We start from the raw sequence: 17,910 nt of genomic DNA on the forward strand, positions 1-17,910 counted from the left end.
CTCCCAGGTCCTTCTCAGCTGAACTGCTCTCTAGTAGGTCAGCCCCCAGCCTGTACTGGTAACAGGGGTTCCTCCTCCCCAAATGGATGACCCTACACTTGCCTTGTAATGCAGTGTATCAAAGATGTACACATACAGCAGGAAGGATTCTTTTCCTTTGAAAGATTGCCAAGGAATACAGTTTCTGTACTCATACATATTTTAATTTGCTTTGTGCTAACAGTTTCTTTGAAGAGAACTGAGGTTATGTATCAAACACAGGAGTACAGATAGTCCTTTCTATCAGAAGGATTTGATTTCCAGTCACTTGGAAGTTTCATTGTCTTGAAGGTGTTTTGAACAACTGCCACACAGATGAAAAGACAGTCTTTAGCATGGCTTCTGACAGGTTTACCATGCAAGTATGGGGTCAGCACAAGATCTACATCCACTTTCTTGGACTACACACAGATAACTACTGTAGCCACACACTTTTGAGGTAGCCTCATTCAAAAATCAATACCAAATTCATCAGTATTATCACTACATTATGAGTATGGTTAACCCCATCCAAGATGCCTAAAATGATTGCTCACACCCTAAAAGTGACTTTGTCTCTCAAATGGCTAGATATAGAGCATAGATGACTATCCCAGATGGAGACAGCCCTTGCTGCCTATTGGCAGTGAAGACTTTAAAAGATGCACTAAATTAAATATTTAATTAATTTAAATGAGATATTTGCCTGAGCTGCCATCAGTCCCCCTTTTACTCTTCAGTTACATTAGTAGTTATTTGTGCTTTCTAAGTACCCATCCAGAGCACATAAGCAGCGGCTGGACTTGTACTGCACACACCTCAGTGGGTATATAGTGTGTACACAGTGGGTATATGGATGCTATGAGCATCAGGTTTATCTATCTTCTTCAGTGGAAAGGTAGGCAGGACTTTGGTACCTGTGGCTGTTGTGCAAGCCACACAGTGGGAAAGCTGAATGGTAGACAAAGGAACCTGGCTGAGCTGCATCTGACTTACGTTTAGATAACCCATTAGTCAGCAAATGATCATAAATTATATATTCTTACTGGTATTACAGTAAGTGGAATTAGACACCTCAGTCCCTTAAAGCCTGGATGGGGGAAGCTGCCTGCATTGAGAAACAGTTCTATACCTTTGTAACTCTGGCCCTAGGCTCCCTTAATAATTTTTTAAGTTGAATGAGGCTTATCCTCCACCAGTTACATATCATCATTGGCATGACTTCAACTGTTGTATTGTACACTCCCAGTCACCCCACCCTTCAGTTTGCCTCTTCTCTTTATGCACCTGCATGTTAGGATAAACTGGGAAAGGCAGTTTAATTGGGGAAGAAAGTTCACAGTCGAGGAAGGGCGTTCACAAGTCTGCTCTCTGCCTTTAGACAGAGAGCAGCAACCGATGTCAAAGCCTACTGATCATCTGGCTTGTCTTTCTGGCTGTGAGGGGAGTGGCAGACCACAGAAGCAACACTTTATAAGAGACTGAGGAAACGAACTTGTGAAGCAGTCATTCAGCTAAAGTCAATTACCTGGCTACCTAGAGCTTACAAGGAAGAACACCTTGAGGGGAAACAAAGGAGAAGAGAACAGCAATGAAAAGGCTTTGGCTGTTTGTTTTCAGTGCAAGTGAGTACTAATTTGGTTGTATCCTCAAGGGCTAGGTAGAAGGAAACAGCACTACAATGGAGTGCTCTAATGGACTTCATGTGCTTTTCTGTTTAGTAAAACTTCCTTCATGTTTATAATCAAGCAGGGTTGTTTACTGTCTCTGAGCATCACAGGCATTTCCTAAAGCTGCAAGACACTGTTAGGAACAGGAGAAGAATGCCACTCTTCATGAGGCTGGAAAGTATTTTTTAAAAACCAGTTTTAATGGTTTTTCTTAAATATGGGAACTTCCTCATCTGGGAGTGGAAAAGCCCTTGAGTTTTATTATTTTATAATTAAATCTGCATGTACCATATATTTCCACAGCCTAAACCCTGTTGTTTATATGTACTCTGATACAGCTTGCAATCTCTGTACACTACTCATGTCAAGGGGATGCACAACAATCCCTACTAACACATATAAATCAGCCAGCTTGCCCTTGATCACATACTTGCCTTTTCTCATTCTGTGTTGCAGAGCCTGCTGACTCTGTTCCACTGCTTCTTAACCTCTTGTCTTCTCATACCTATGCTCCTATACCTTCTTCCAGTCTTCAGAGCTACACGTATGGAAATAGCTTGGGGTTTTTAACCAAAATCCTGAAAACCGCACTTTAGTAAGAGCCACAAGAAGGAAATTCGCAAAGTTTAACACAATTAGAAAAAGTGGATGTGCTCCATAGGCAACAAATGTTACTTTGCTCATGATTTGATGATCAATATGTAAACTGTGTAACACCACTGGTGGTCATTCTCCTTTTTAATTATTCTCCCCTTTCATGCTATCCAAAATACAGATGGGAAACTTTTCAGAGCAGAAACATGTATGTTGGGTGAAGCTCTTCTTGCCTGTTTGGGCAGGACTAAAATGGTAGTAATTCAGTGTTAAAATACTAGCCTATGAAAAAATTTTGAAGGTAGATTCCTGCAATTCCTGCACTGTGCTGGAGTGGAGAAACAGCACAGGACGTAGCAGTGCAGCTGAGAAGCCAGAGCTGCCCTGAATTGACTGCATCAGGGTCTCTGCACAGGCTGACTTCTCCAGCTGATCAGCCTTCGACTGCAGTTGTGTGCGTAACTGGTGCTGTAAATTCCTTGCTCTTCACAGACATTGTTAATCAAACAAAATATTTACTTTTTATTGCAGATTTCACATTTAAGATGTTTCCCCTCTCCCACTTCAGAACGGAATTTCAGCTAAATGCTGAGATTAAGTATTGAGGAATTAAAAGTCAAAGCATTTCCTTGTAAAAAACATCTCCACGTTTCCTACTTTTCTCACTTGCTCAATCTACCAAGACAAATGAGCAATAATAATTTTGCTTGATCAGGATATCTTTTTTGTTAGTGAACAAAATATCATTCTCGTTGTCTCCAGTTTATTAATTGCCCTTTGCACTAATTACACTTAGTAAGAAAAGTGTGAGGAGACAGGTCACTTTTTCTTCTTCCTTTGTACAAATATAAATGTTTAAGTTGAGCAGAGGGAGATAAAACCTTTCTCAATTTCTTACAATGTTATAAACATACTAACTGATAATCTAAGGCTCAAATGTAGTTGATGCCATCCCTCTAGTACTACACATGCTATTCGTCCTCTCTCCTCTCCTGAAATTCTTTCAGAATTGGCTGGCCCCTTCCTTCAGCCATACTTCAAGTAGATTCTGTTTCCTGTCAGAAAACAAACCAAAACCACCCATACAACCAACCTCTGCAGAATAAACCCCTATTTTTGGACATACTGACTAAGACCAGCTGCCTGTTGGTAGCTTTGTGAGGAAGTGAAATGTAGTGAGAAGGAGAAAGGAGGAAATTGGTGTGAGTAAATGGTATCCCAGACTGCAACCGTGCAGCTTCCCCAAAGCCAGAAGGAGCCTTAATGAGGGAGGAGTGGGAGCCAGAAAGATGTTGTGGGTGAAAAACAGATCATCAGAAGTCAGGCACTGGGGTGACAGCAACAGATTTAATAAGCAATCTCACTTGTATGGGCTGTTCAGCTGCTCCCTCACTCTGCAGTGAAGACATGTTTGGAAAAAACACAAAGGCTTCGTTTATGGTAGGATTTGACTCACCCAGTTGGAAGAAGGAAGAGCACTTGTGAGGGGAAACCTTAGGGTTGGGCCATCTTTTCTCTGCCTCAGGGCTGAGTTAGTAACTGGTCAGTAAACCCCAGCCTGGTGGAACCAGTTTCTGAGTGAGGGAAGGGTCAGGGAATGGTTTTCGCTCCGTCTCCTAGTACAGACAGTAATGCTTTTCAACTAAATGCAGGAAAGTGTTTCTATCCAGTTCCGACAGGTTAGAAAGCTTTCTAATTCAAAGGCATGATGAGAACATCGACAGTTAGAAAGAGCCCTGGGACTACGCAAACATGGGTGCTGCACTGGATGCTCCAGAGCAGTGAAAGACCTGGAAGTGGCTGCAATAAAACCATATTAGCAATACTTTGCCCTGCTGGTTTCCTTCTCATAGCTGTCAGCAGCTGTAAACAAGTTAATCCCAGAGAGAACAGAAACCACTACTACCATGGCGCAGAGGAAGAGACTAAAACACATGCATAACTAATGAAATGTGCAAGACCACAGGATAACTCAGTTACAGGACAGGGAATGCAGAAAAATGGGAACTTTGGCTAAAAGCAGATCCTCATGCCAACCATCCCACGTTACCCTTTGTAATTACCTGCATTGCTACCAGCAGTGACAACAAAACCTTTGGGGTCCCTACACTGTTGTTTTCTAATGGACACTACTGTTCACTACTGCTCTTGATTACAGTCAAGGATCTGGGAATGCCCAACTTGCCAATGGCTTACTCACCTAATGCATGTGGCTGTGGTTTTTTCTTGTCAAAAAAAAAAGTATTCACAATCACTTTGCAGCTCAAGGTGGAATCCAGACATCCTCTGCTTTCACCCTTACACATTACATTTCCTCATGGATCTAATCTGGAGACAGATGTGGCAGAATGAGGATACAAAGCTTGATAGACGGTAACTTTCCAGTCCGTTTCTTTCTGGGGAACACTGACTCAGCCTGGTTCTCTCAGAAGCATGCTTCCCTATAGGGATGCTGGGGAGGGACTCTTCATCAGGGACTGTAGTGATAGGACAAGGCATAATGGGTTAAAACTTAAACAGGGGAAGTTTAGATTGGATATAAGGAGGAAATTCTTTCCTGTTAGGGTGGTGAGGCACTGGAATGGTTTGCCCAGGGAGGTTGTGAATGCTCCATCCCTGGCAGTGTTCAAGGGCAGGTTGGACGAGGCCTTGGGTGATATGGTTTAGAGCGAGGTGTCCCTGCCCATGGCAGGGGGTTGGAACTTGATGATCTTAAGGTCCTTTCCAACCCTAACTATTCTATGATTCCCCACCACATAAAGCATGCCCCTCTTGGGGAGAGCATACAACTGTGCCCTTCTCCACTTTCTGCCTTACTGGAGGACCATGTCTGTCTTTACCACAGGTGTGCCTCTGAGCAGCACTCTCTTTCCTTTGTCCCTGCACTCCCTTTACCTAGTTTCAGACTTATTTGTTTTTCAAATGATTCAGTTTTGTGCCGAAAAATGAAAACAAACCTAAACACACCAACCAACCAACCAACCAACCAACCAACCAACCAACCAACCATACATAACAAAAACTGCAGGGAGATAGCAGGTGGTTTTAAACATAAGTTCCCACAGGCATGAACATCATCTAGGGCAAGGGCAGAGGTAAACCTCCAGCTGAATTCTGAGAATACCTAAGGCCTGCCACTAGTTTAGGTATGATGAATTAAGCATCAAGTCAAACAGAATACAGCATGAAAGAAACCCCTGCTCTGCCTGTGCCCTGCATACTTCACCAGGGCACAGATGGGTTTCTCTGTTATTCAGCTCTCAGCTGTTCCTGTGCTCTACAGTTCTGGAGGAAGGTGACTACTCCCCTACTCATTTTTTAAAACTAATAGCTGTTCTTCTGTTTCTTTCAAGCTCTCATTACTTTTCTAGTTTTTTCTTTTTTCAGGACATTACATGAACAGGGTTTGATCTCTTAGCACAAAACATCACTTGTCTATGGACCTAGATTGAGGCAAGTTCTTTGACAGTTTTCCTGATCCCTGAAATTCAACAATACAAATTTGTTAGTTTAGCCCGAATCCTTAAGACTGCTTGATGCACTTGTATTATCTGTTTATCTGTGTACATTTAGAAATGTTGAAGGATATTAGACACACTGAAAGAGGACTCAGGAAAAAAAAAAAAAACCCAAATCAAATAAAACATCTTTATAAACTCCATGACAAAGTATGTCCAGGTAGAGAAGAGGGGAGAAAGGAATGGGAAGTAGTTTAGCTCTTACCCACCCTGTGGAGCAGCTTCCTGCAGTCAATCAGCCCCAGCCAATATCAACTCTTGCTCAGTGGGGAATGTCATAGATGACAGAGGGGATGTGGTGTTATTGTGGCATGTAACAAAAAACAAAGAGACAAAATGTGGAATCCAGACACCATTAATTTTGCTGAGTGCAGCATTTATTCTCTTCCCAGTTCTGGTGACTGCACATGCTCTCACTGTGGAAGCACCTGCCAAGGAAACACAAGTGGCACGAGGGAACAATGTTACTCTCCACTGCCAGTTTAAAACAGAAGCTTCCATTGACTCAGGAGACATTGTTGTCTGGAGAAAACTCAATAGTGTGGTAAACTATAATAGTGTGATAAACAATAGTGTGGTAAACTGCATAAAGAAACATGATAGGGCACAGAGGAGGGGTGGCTGGGAGGGGAGATGGAAGCAGGACTCAGGGTGGGCATGTGTGTTGGGAAAAGAAAAAAAGATTCCTTCAAGACTCTCCTTAATCTCAGAATTACGCAAACAGAAACTCTGATTCTAGAGGCAATATATCCATCCGTGGGCTAATCCATCGAGTTAGATAGTAGACTCACACAGAAGAAACTAAGACTGCTAATTTCCTCTCCTTCTCTCTGAGGATGATGCTGTCACTAGGTATTTTGATGGACTTGTCCAGTACGGCAAGGGCTACAAAAACCGCATACAGTTCAGTGGTGATGTAAATGCAGGGGATGTGAGTATCACCATCAATGCAGTGACCATGGCAGACAACGGCACATATGTGTGCAGCGTGCGGCTGAGGAATGACCCCCCCCGGCAGATCACAACCTTGGCTCTTTTTGTCCTTGGTAAGCATGATGGAGGCAACACTACATCCATTAGATAGAACTATCCTTCACTTTCCCAGGAAGTCCTCATCCACAATTCTTTGGTATTTTCCCACTACTATGGAAGTAGGTTGGAAGGCTTGGAGCATCGAAATCCCTTAGATACCTGACTGCAGAAAATAGGCTTTAGAGTTGTACAGTTCACTTTTCTAGCAACCCTTGTCTCATTTCACGGACACCCCCTTGTTGTGGGGAAAGAGCTTGCGTGCCCTTGTGAAGTTGGGAGTTATGCTGGTGGTGGCTTATGCTTCCGGTAGAGTCTCCCATGCCAGTCAGCTCTTAAATGAAGGGTCAGACAAAGTGTGTCCATGGGCAGGATGGGCTCACTAGCCTTTGGGCAACCATCCTAAGGAGAAGGACAACTCCAACTTCAAACCAGGGCAGATGGAGCTCGTGTAGCCCTGTAAGGCCATCCATCTAAGAGAAGGATACTCTAATCAAACCTACAACCTGAGGACTTTGTTGTCACCGTCCAAGCTCACTAGGCCCTGGCAGATAAACCTCAGGTGTAAAGGGTGGGGCCAGTTCTGCGAACGCTGTGCCTCACCTAAAATAAATCCACTGCACAGGCCCGAAGGGTTTACCCACACTTGCAAAGCCCTGTAGCGACAGGAGAGGGATGAAACGGCAGGTGATAAGGTGCACTGGAAGTCGCAGTCCCAACCCTGCATGCAGGCGGTTCAGGACATTGGTCGCGCAAGTCTGACCCAGGAGATGACAGTCTTGTTCGGCAGCATCCTAAATGACCAAGCAGCCTTTTTCAAGGACAGCACTGCTTGCTCCGTATGGAGAGAGGCCTAGAAAAGGTTGCCTAACCAAAGCTCATCTCCCCCTCCACCTGGTTGGCCGGCATCTTCTATTGCGGTCAATTAAAGACAAAGAGACAAAGGCATACACCTGCCTCTAAAGGTGTGTCCAGATTGACACTCGCATGTTGGAACATCAGAACCATGCTTGATACAGTGAACAGTGGGCGTCCTGAGCGCCGTTCTGCGCTAATTGCCCATGAATTGTCATGACTTAACATTGATATTGCTGCTCTCAGTGAAGTTCGTCTTCATGAGGAAGGTAGCCTCAAAGAACATGGTGCTGGCTATACACTCTACTGGTCAGGCAAACCGAAAACGGAAAGTCATCTTTCTGGAGTCCGCTTCATGATTAAAAACTCCATCACCTCTAAACTTGAAAATTTGTCGATAGGTCATTCCGACCGTATTATCTCCTTACGCCTTCCACTACACAATAAGCAACATGTTGTTCTTTTCAGCATATATGCCCCAACTCTGCAAGCTGACCCTGCAGAAAAAGGAAAATTCTACTCCGACCTGCGTCACCTCACTCAAAAGGTTCCTATAGAAGATAAGATCATAATCCTTGGTGACTTCAATGCCCAAGTAGGAAAGAACTTTGAAGCCTGGAAAGGAGTACTAGGCAAGCATGGTGTTGGCAGCTGCAATGATAACGGTCACCTCTTACTAGAGTTCTGTGCAGAGCAACAACTTACCATCACCAACACTATCTTCCAGCAGAAAGACAGCTGGAAGACAACCTGGATGCATCCTCGATCTAAACATTGGCACCTTATTGATTATGTTTTAGTGCGCCAGAGAAATATTCGTGATGTCTGCCAGACCAGAGTGATGCCTAGTGCAGAATGCCAAACAGACCACCGCCTTGTGCGTTGCAAACTTAATTTCCACTTCAAGCCCAAACCTAAGAGGAGCGGCATTCCGAGGAGGAGGCTCAATGTTGATAATCTTCAAATAGCTGCAGTGAGGGACAGCTTTCAGGCTAACCTTCAAACTAGGCTTGAAGACCAACTTATAGATTCTTCTCCTGAAGCGCTTTGGCAACATATCAAAAATAGCATCCTGCAGTCCTCCGTAGAATCCATTGGGTTCTCCTCAAAGAAAAACAAAGACTGGTTTGACGATAGCAACCAGGAGGTCCAGGAATTGCTGACAAAAAAGAGATCTGCTCATCAAGCACACCTCGCTCAGCCACTGTGCCATGTAAGAAAAGCAGCCTTTCGTCTTGCATGTAGCAAACTCCAACAGAAACTTAGAGACATCCAGAACAAGTGGTGGCTCAACCTAGCAGAAAAGACTCAACTATGTGCAGATTTGGGTGACCACAGAGGATTCTATGAGGCTCTGAAGGCAGTGTATGGACCCACATTCCAGGTTCAAAGCCCCTTACTTGGTGCAGACAGCCAAACACTTCTTACAGATAAAATCTCCATCCTGAATCGTTGGTCTGAACATTTTCAAACCCTCTTTAGTGCTAATCGTGTAGTCCAAGGCGAAGGAATCCAGCACATTCTGCAACATCTGGTGAAAAACAAATTGGATTTAGCCCCTACCATGGGAGAAACTCTTAAGGCCATACAGCAGGTGAAAACTGGCAAGGCAGCTGGGGTTGACGGAGTCCCAGCTGAAATATGGAAGCACGGAAGCCAAGCACTTCACGCTAAATTTCATGAGCTAGTTGTGTGCTGTTGGGAACAAGGCAAAATACCGTCAGACTTTCGTGATGCAATCATTGTCACTCTGTATAAGAAAAAAGGTGTCAAGTCAGACTGCTCAAGCTACCGTGGTATAACTGCTCTCCATTGCTGGTAAAATGCTTGCAAGAATACTATTGAACAGACTAGTACCTGCTATCGCAGAAGAACTTCTACCTGAAAGTCAGTGTGGCTTCAGGGCTAATAGAAGTACCACAGACATGGTATTTGTTCTCAGACAACTGCAAGAAAAGTGTAGAGAACAGAATAAGGGGTTATACGTAACTTTCGTTGACCTCACCAAAGCTTTTGACACTGTGAGCAGAAAAGGCCTGTGGCTGATCTTGGAACGATTAGGTTGTCCCCCCAAGTTCCTCAAAATGATTATTCTGTTACATGAGGATCAGCAAGGCCAAGTTAGGTATGGCGATGCACTCTCTGAGCCCTTCCCAAGAACCACTGGTGTGAAACAAGGTTGCGTCCTCGCACCGACCTTATTCACAATCTTCTTCAACATGATGCTCCAAAGGGCTACGGCAGACCTCGACGAACAAGATATCATTTATATTCGATATCGTACCAATGGTAGCCTATTCAATCTAAGGCGACTGAAGGCCTACACTAAGACCCTAAACCATCTTGTCCGTGAACTGCTCTTTGCTGATGATGCCGCCCTTGTTGCCCATAAAGAAGCAGCTCTGCAGCGTTAACATCTTGCTTTGCGGAGGCGGCTGAGGTTTTTGGGCTGGAAGTCAGCTTGAAGAAGACAGTAGTCCTCCACCAACCTGCACCACAAGAAGATTATCACCATCCCCGTATTACCATCAGCGAGTCAGAGCTTATGACAGTTCAGCAGTTCAGCTATCTGGGAAGCATCATTTCCTCGGATGCCACGATCGACAAAGAGATAGACAACAGAATAGCAAAGGCATATAGAGCCTTCGGAAAACTCCATAAAAGAGTCTGGTGCAATAAACACCTGAAGAAAAGTACAAAGATCAGTGTCTGTAGAGCCATTGTATTGTCTACTCTTTTATATGGGTCTGAATCATGGCTCATCTACCGTCATCACCTGCGACTCCTGGAACGCTTTCATCAGCGCTGCCTCCGTACAATTCTAAACATCCATTGGACTGACTATGTGTCTAATGTCACTGTCCTTGAACAGGCAGGGGTCACCAGCATCGAGGCCATATTGCTGAAATTGCAGCTGCGCTGGGCAGGGCACGTCTCTAGAATGAAGGATCACCGCCTCCCCAAGATCGTGTTTTATGGTGAACTTGCCACTGGTAGCCGCAAGAGAGGTGCCCCAAAGAAGAGATATAAGGACTCCCTGAAACAATACCTTAGCCTTGGCCATACTGACTACCATCAGTGGTCCACCTTGGCCTCCAATCGGGAGACTTGGAGGCACACCATACATAATGCCGCTGACTCCTTTGAGAGCTCACGAAGAACTAGTCTTGAGGAGAAAAGACAACGCAGGAAGAATCGCGCCCCACCTGTTGCACCCAAGACCTTCTGCTGTGCTTTTTGTAGCTGGAATTGCCTATCCCACATTGGCCTTCTTAGTCATCAGCGCGCCTGTAGTAAGTGTGGGTAAAGCCCTTCCCAAATCTTCGTTCGCGAAGTCAAGCCATGATGATATCTCATTACAGGGCATTTCTCATTTCCCATATGGCTTGTCACACTCCAGTTATCAAAGGATGAGTTACCCAATACTATCAGATATCCCAAATAGCATCTTACAATTCCTTCTTGGATGATTACTGCCAAGAAGAGAGAAACAGATGTATGTTCACTTCAGTCCCTTTGAAAATAGGGTGGCAGGAGCAATACCAACCTCTGTTTAGCAAGAATAAAACACACAAGTGCAGGAGATGCGTTGAAACCAAAAAATACTTCTGATTAATAAAATTAATTCTTTTTTTCTTTCTTAAGTTGCACCATCCAAGCCAGAATGCAAGGTTTTGGGGACAGCAGAATATGGACAGACAATCAATCTGACCTGCAATTCTCATGAGGGCTCCCCAAAGCCCAGATATACCTGGCAAAGCTTCAATGTACAAAATGAGCCCCGTGCACTACAAACAACAGAAGGTATGAGAAATTCAAACACATCACCTGTCTGAGCTATTTGTAGATCAGGACTGTAAAGATTTTGAAATGTAAATACAAAAACACACTTAAGGATTTTTTTTTAGGAAGTTCTCTGACCAGGATTTTGAAAAGTTGTCCTTTGATGTAAGACACCCGAGTTACTTAGCAGGGAGAAAGAACTATCACCTGAAGTAACGATGGTCAGTAAGGTTTTCACTTCAGCTCTCATCTGGTGAGAAAGCTGGCTCACTCTGGAAGCAGCCAGAAATAATTCCTTCTCAATTTCTGGGTGTAAGAGCATAACATGAGGAATAACACTGAGGTTTGAACTGGTGTGTCTTTGTATCTCAGCTTGCTTGAAAATGACCAGGTTGGTTTCTGAGATGAAGGCAAACAAAAGTTGGCTCTGGAAGCAACAGTAGCTTTCAGAGATTACTCCTCACATAGAGAAAAGCGGTATGAGAATCAGTTACACCATTCCTGCTTTGAGCATGAGAGAGGTTTCTAGCTTAGGACTGTCACAAAGGCGCAAATATTTAATTTGTTTTCATTTTAAATCGGAATCTGGGGAAAAAAAAAAAAAAAGCCCAAAACTGATTTTCTGTGACAGGAACTTTGGTAGAACTATTCACACAGACATAAGGGTTTAATTCTCTTTGAAGAGTAGTAGTGATAGAGGACTCAGATTTATTCCTTTAAACAACTTTATTTCTTCCTGGTATGTTCAGCACGAGAAAGACTAAGTATCTGAACCTATCCTTCCTGGTATAACTTATTGTAACATCACTATGTATACTAAACATGATCATATTCAACTGTCTGTTCAGCATAATAACCGATTCTTGCATAAATTACGCAAAATACCAACCACCACCAGTGACACAAGCCTCATTCATTTGACTGGCCACTAAGTGGTGCCAACGCATCACGCACAGCCCTGGACACACCAGGCTTTGTCAGTTTGTAGCAGCAGCTGCCTTCCTGGTTCTGCCGACACCCCGTTCTTTCCTGGGACAGGGGTCTCTTCCATTTCCACCTCATTTTGCTCACCAGAGCACCGATGTCCAAGTACTGTGCCGACTGTCCCCGTCTGCCCCAAGCTGGCTGGACACCCTACTGCCACTACAAACGATTGCTTTCTGTGCTAAGCAAGTCCCAGGGCTCCAGAATGTGCAGAAGGCCCTGAGGAGCCACTCCGAAGTTGGTAGTATCCGACCCAATTCGACTCACCAGTCAATTAGTTTTGATTTAATATGGGAGTATTTACAGTCCAGTTACAGGCTGCTGCTCTGAAAGCTACAAACCTCATACTGCACCCACAAAACAAAAAGACAAGCAAGCACAGACCATATTTAGAGACCAAAATAACTCCGTCTGTTACTTCTTGCTTTGCATGCTCTTTAACTATCTGGTGCTAGACACCAGCAGTGACTATAGAGAATCCCAGTCCCACAGGTTGGCTGGAAAGAAGTGAGATTACAGGGAAAACAAAACAGGAAAGTCACCAAAAAGTATTCAGAGTCTTTTGCTTTTAGAGCTTTTATCAAGTTGATCATGGTGTAAAAGCATGTACTACACAGACAAATGTCAGCTGGAGATGTAACAAACACAGACTGACTGAGCAGGCAGAGCTAAGCTTTAGCATGTGCTTCTGAGCTCTGTTAGGCTGGACAGAAAGCATCAGTATCACAGCAATGTGATCTCATGTCATTGCATTTCTTTTCCTTCATTTACTTTTACAGCCTTCATGGCCTCTCCCACACCAGAAAACTATTTCACCCACTGCTAAATAATTCAGATCTAAAGTCCCAAGAGCTGGAGGACTGAAGAGCTTTTTGTTCTTTTACAAGTTAATTCATCAGATGGCCAGTTCTCAAAGTTAGATGCTGGTTTAGGCCATCATATATCTCTCAGCAAACTCCAATACAAAAGAGCTTTCACTAAGCACACATACCTCTTCACCCTCCACCTACAATTTTCTTTCTAAAAGGAGTGTTTGAATGCCACACATTCCCTGTAATCAGCTCAAAACAGCACACTTCTGTTTGTCCTCCCACAAATCAGACTAAAACCTAGCAATGAGCATGGCAGGCCCTGAGCAAGACAGAGCAATCCATCAGCTTTAATAACCTCTCATCACTCCAACTACCCTAGGAATTGAAAGGCTGCTGTCCCCTACTTCCTTCCCTTAATTCTTCCCTTTTTTTGGACTGGATTTGTGTTTCACAACAGGGGAACAAATAACTCTGAAGAACATCTCGGTGGATACCTCTGGCTTTTACATCTGCACTTCAACAAACATTGTGGGAAAGGAGTTTTGCAACATGACAGTCAGCGTATTGCCACGTAAGAGACAGACTTGCTTACTGGAAGAGGGGTAACAGAGAATGGAGCCTAGCTAAGTGTCAAAAGATTAATGGAGGCAATGCAGTCAGAAGTATGACATTCTCCTTTCTCTCTCTGAAAAAAAAGCACACTTTTTTACTTTTAAGTAAGATTCTCTGCATTGTTTTTTTACTAATAGAGCACTCACTAACTCTAGGGTTAGTTCACAGATGACAACAAAATGTGCAGGGTGAGGTAGGACTGAGCCCTAAGAGTCTGAAACTAAACTATATCGACTGTGTCAAGAAGTACAGCAGTTGTTCAGATCCAGGGGCTCCTCCATATCACTATTTAACTAATTGCTCCTGCAGACTTAACCAGCTATCTAGTACAGAATGAGTTCCAGTTGCTATAGTCAAACAAACATGGCTTCTACTCGGTGTGTATCTGGTAGTGAGATCTGACCTCTGGTGGTGGGATTTGAAGTCCAACAATTGTGCTGATTGCTTTGATATTGTTCTCAGTGAAAATTCAGCACTGATACTTTTCTTCCTGTCTAGCATCCATGAACATAGCTCTCTACGCTGGCATCATTGGTGGAGCTGTTGCTGCAATTACAGTTATTAGTATTTTAGTCTATTGCTGCTGCTGTCAGACAGAGAAGGAAAAGGACTATGAGATGACGTAAGTACTTTTCTCTAGAAAAACGCATGTGAGCTATGAAGGATTCAGGTTCTCCCTCCACCCTCAACACAGAGTGGAGAGCACAGGAGAAAGAAAGAAATCAAGGAAAGCATGCACTGCTTTCTCCTTTCAGTTTCTGCCCTAGTAGCTCCCAGCTCTTCTCTTACGATACGCCCACTATTACCAGACATCTTTGTGTCCTCTGGGGTACAACCAAAACGTTCAATCCTTGGAACTGAATTATCAAGCCAAATTCAGTCAAGCATGCACAACTACTTAACAAGCAAAGCCCAGACTCTCATTTCCCTGAGCCCCTACAGCTGTCTCTGTCCTTGCTAGCCTCATACAGAACCAAGGTGATCATTACCACTCCAAGACCGAAACCTTTTGTTTATTCTCATGATGGAAACAGCTGATTGGAAGTGGGATAAGCAAAGATACACCAGTCACTCTTTCTCTACATACATGCTATTAAAAAAAAACAGCAGTTCACACACCTCTTGCATCACAAGTGAGACTTAATTTCTGGAGTTCAGTTTGGTACACTTGCAGGTCAGCTTGGGGCAGTCTAAAACCCTTCTAACACAAAACATCTTCAGCAACATCTCTATCCCTCAACAATGTTTTAGGGAGCAAGAAGATAAAAGTGAACACTCCAAGGAGACACCTGCAAGGCATCTGAGAGCAGAGGATGATGTTGAAGATGAATGAAGAAAGAAGCAAGAAGCCAGTGCCATCTTCAGGCTTTAATGAGGCACAGACACCACTGCAGAGAAGAAACCAATCCCTCGTTTTTACTGCGAGATTTTTCAGAATAATAAGGTGAAAGCTGATGGCTCTGCCTTCCAAGTTCTGGAAGAGAATTCTTGTCTCTCTGGAAAGAAGTGATTACATATAGTGAGTACGTAACCTCATAGCAGAATATGCATTTGAGGCATGGCTTTATCCAGTCATCTAAAAATAACCAGTCTTCTAGACTTCCCACTCCCTCAAAAAAGAAGCCAGTCAGGACTATTTGGAAAACAGAGTTACTGCTGTATCCCCAGCTCCACAGAAGCTTTCAAGGTCACCAACATCAAGTCATCAAGGAAAAGCTGTCTAGTTCGTGGTGTTACACATGTGCCATAGCTTACAGCATTGTCCAGTACAGAAATTGTTTTATGCAGACTGAAGTGAGCTGATTTTGAAGGACATTTTACTGAATGCATTATCTGTATATATTATACATGCACATATAAATAAAAATAAGGAAACCATTCACAGATGACCAATGAAAGTCTGTTTGGAACAACAATACACACTAATGGAATGGATAAGGTAATAATTTAGATGAATTTGTAATTTATCATTCCCTCCCGACTGTTGCATGGGCAAGTCACTAATAATCCATTGCTGCCACTTCTGAAAAAATGACAGTGTGAGAAGATGTACATGGCAAACACATCGTCAATAAAAGGGGGTGGGGGGACAGACAATGACAGACTGAGAAAAAGTACCATTTTATTAAAAATTGTAACAATTTAATCAGCAGCACTGTATGTGCAAATATTGAGAGAACTCCCATCACTAGTTTATCATCTTTGGAACAGAATGGGCTGTCTTTGTCCAAAAAACTGGCAAGATGGTATTAGAACAGTATTAGAGCTGTTTGAGCTGTTTTTGTTTATTTCATTTGGGTTTTTGGTGGTTTTTTTTTTAGGACATGTTCAATAACTTACATGACAATATTTATTCTTTCAAAGGTCTCTACAGCATTGTCTCGGAATCACAGAATGGTCTGGGTTAGAAAGGGCCTTAAAGCTCATCCAGTTCCAATCCCCTACCATGGGCAGGGACACCTTCTGATACAGCAGGTTACTTCAAGCCCTGTCCAACCTGGCCTTGAACACTGCCAGGAATGGGGCAGCCACAGCTTCTCTGGGCACCCTGTGCCAGCACCTGACCACCTTCACACAGAATGTCTTCCTTATGTCTAATCTAAATCTCTCCTCTTTCAATTAAAGACATTGCCCCTTGTCCTGTCACTATATGCCCTTGTAAAACTCTCTCCTGTGTTCCTGTAGGTACTGTAAGGCTGCTACTTCTTCAAATTCAGGAGTTTAAGAGAATTCCTGCAATGCCTCCCCCATACCCTTTACCCCCAAAGTCATTGCTTTTAGGTGTGTAAGAAAACTCTAACATCTAACTTGCAAGTAGTAAAGATTTCTCTTGCTTTAGACATAACAAACTCTGGTAACTTAAAATGCAGATCCTGAAACTGACACAAGTATTAAGGTCACAGACCTCAGGAGTGCAGAGACTTCCCTTCCCACACATCAGGAAGGCCGCAAGAAGGACTTCTGTGCACGCATCTGAATGAGAATGGGGAGCTGGTCATAAGGGACAAAAGGGCAGCAAAGGGACTGAATGCCTTCTTTGCCTTAGTCTTTACTGGTAAGATCAGCCTTCCAAAACAAATTTCAAAATTAAAGACATCAAATTCAGCTATTACTGTATCTACAGTATGTGTATGTATTTAGGAGAACATTTCTGCTACAGCAGAATTCTTGTAACATTCTTAGCAGTCAGAGGTTAATAGGAACTTCTAGCATACCTAGCTTCTACAGTTCACTGAAAGAAGGTGGACAAGCCATAAATGCACACCAGTCAAATTCATAGTTTCTACTACACAGAAGCAGTAGCTGCTGATTATTCCAGATGAACATGGTTTATTTTTCAGAGTCAGTTACACACTCTTCAAAGAGAATGTAAAAGAATATGTTGCTACAGGTTAATATCCTGATGTCATAGACTACATCAACAACATTGTTACCAGAGTCCATTGCGTTTTCATGAGCCTTAGACAACTATTCTCCCAGCCAAAGCTTTTATAGTAGAGAACAGTAACACACAATTCAACAATGAGTACTATTCATGTAACTAGAACAAAAATACATATTAATTTTGTAATGTGTATGCAAACCCAGAATGACTTTTACCAATGACTGTCAGGACTGAGTGAGCTACCCTAATAAGAGGGCACAAAATCAGGTCTCACAGAATCTGTTAAATGTCTCCTTTACAAAAACAACTCCTTAGTTCAATTACCTGTAACACCCATATGCAGAGTACTAAGTTGCTGTTACTTTTTACCACGTGGAAATTACATGTTTAAAGCTCCCAGGCTGCATCACTCGAACTCAGCTCAAGAGCCACTGTGCCTTTACTTGGTTTTACTTCCCCTTGAGAATTTTGCCATGCAAGTGGAGAGAATTCTATTCCAATTTTAACCCCCCATTTATGCCTTACCAGTACTATTCCTTGTACTTAAGAAGTGTGCTAAGGTTGTAAGCCATCATCTTTCCCTCACCTTTACTTTTCCATTAAAGGAGAGAAGCATTACTGCATTGTGCTTCCTAGGCAGAATTTATTTT

General features: G+C 43.1%; 1 protein-coding gene across 1 annotated transcript; it reads left to right on the top strand.

Moving 5' to 3' along the window:
* Positions 1–1,609: 1,609 nt before the first annotated feature.
* On the top strand, positions 1,610–15,759 carry GPA33 (glycoprotein A33). Its single transcript, XM_061368768.1, has 7 exons — positions 1,610–1,643; positions 6,193–6,344; positions 6,636–6,846; positions 11,330–11,488; positions 13,721–13,834; positions 14,374–14,497; positions 15,127–15,759. The coding sequence occupies exons 1-7, from the start codon at positions 1,610–1,612 to the stop codon at positions 15,206–15,208; spliced, it is 876 nt and encodes a 291-aa protein (XP_061224752.1). The 3' UTR covers positions 15,209–15,759.
* The last annotated feature ends 2,151 nt before the right edge of the window (positions 15,760–17,910 follow it).

Source organism: Neopsephotus bourkii, unplaced genomic scaffold (genome assembly GCF_033783945.1).
Source record: "Neopsephotus bourkii isolate Nb327-2 ecotype Australia unplaced genomic scaffold, CSIRO-AGI_Nbou_v1 NB_1446, whole genome shotgun sequence".
Taxonomy (NCBI): Eukaryota; Metazoa; Chordata; class Aves; order Psittaciformes; family Psittacidae; genus Neopsephotus; species Neopsephotus bourkii.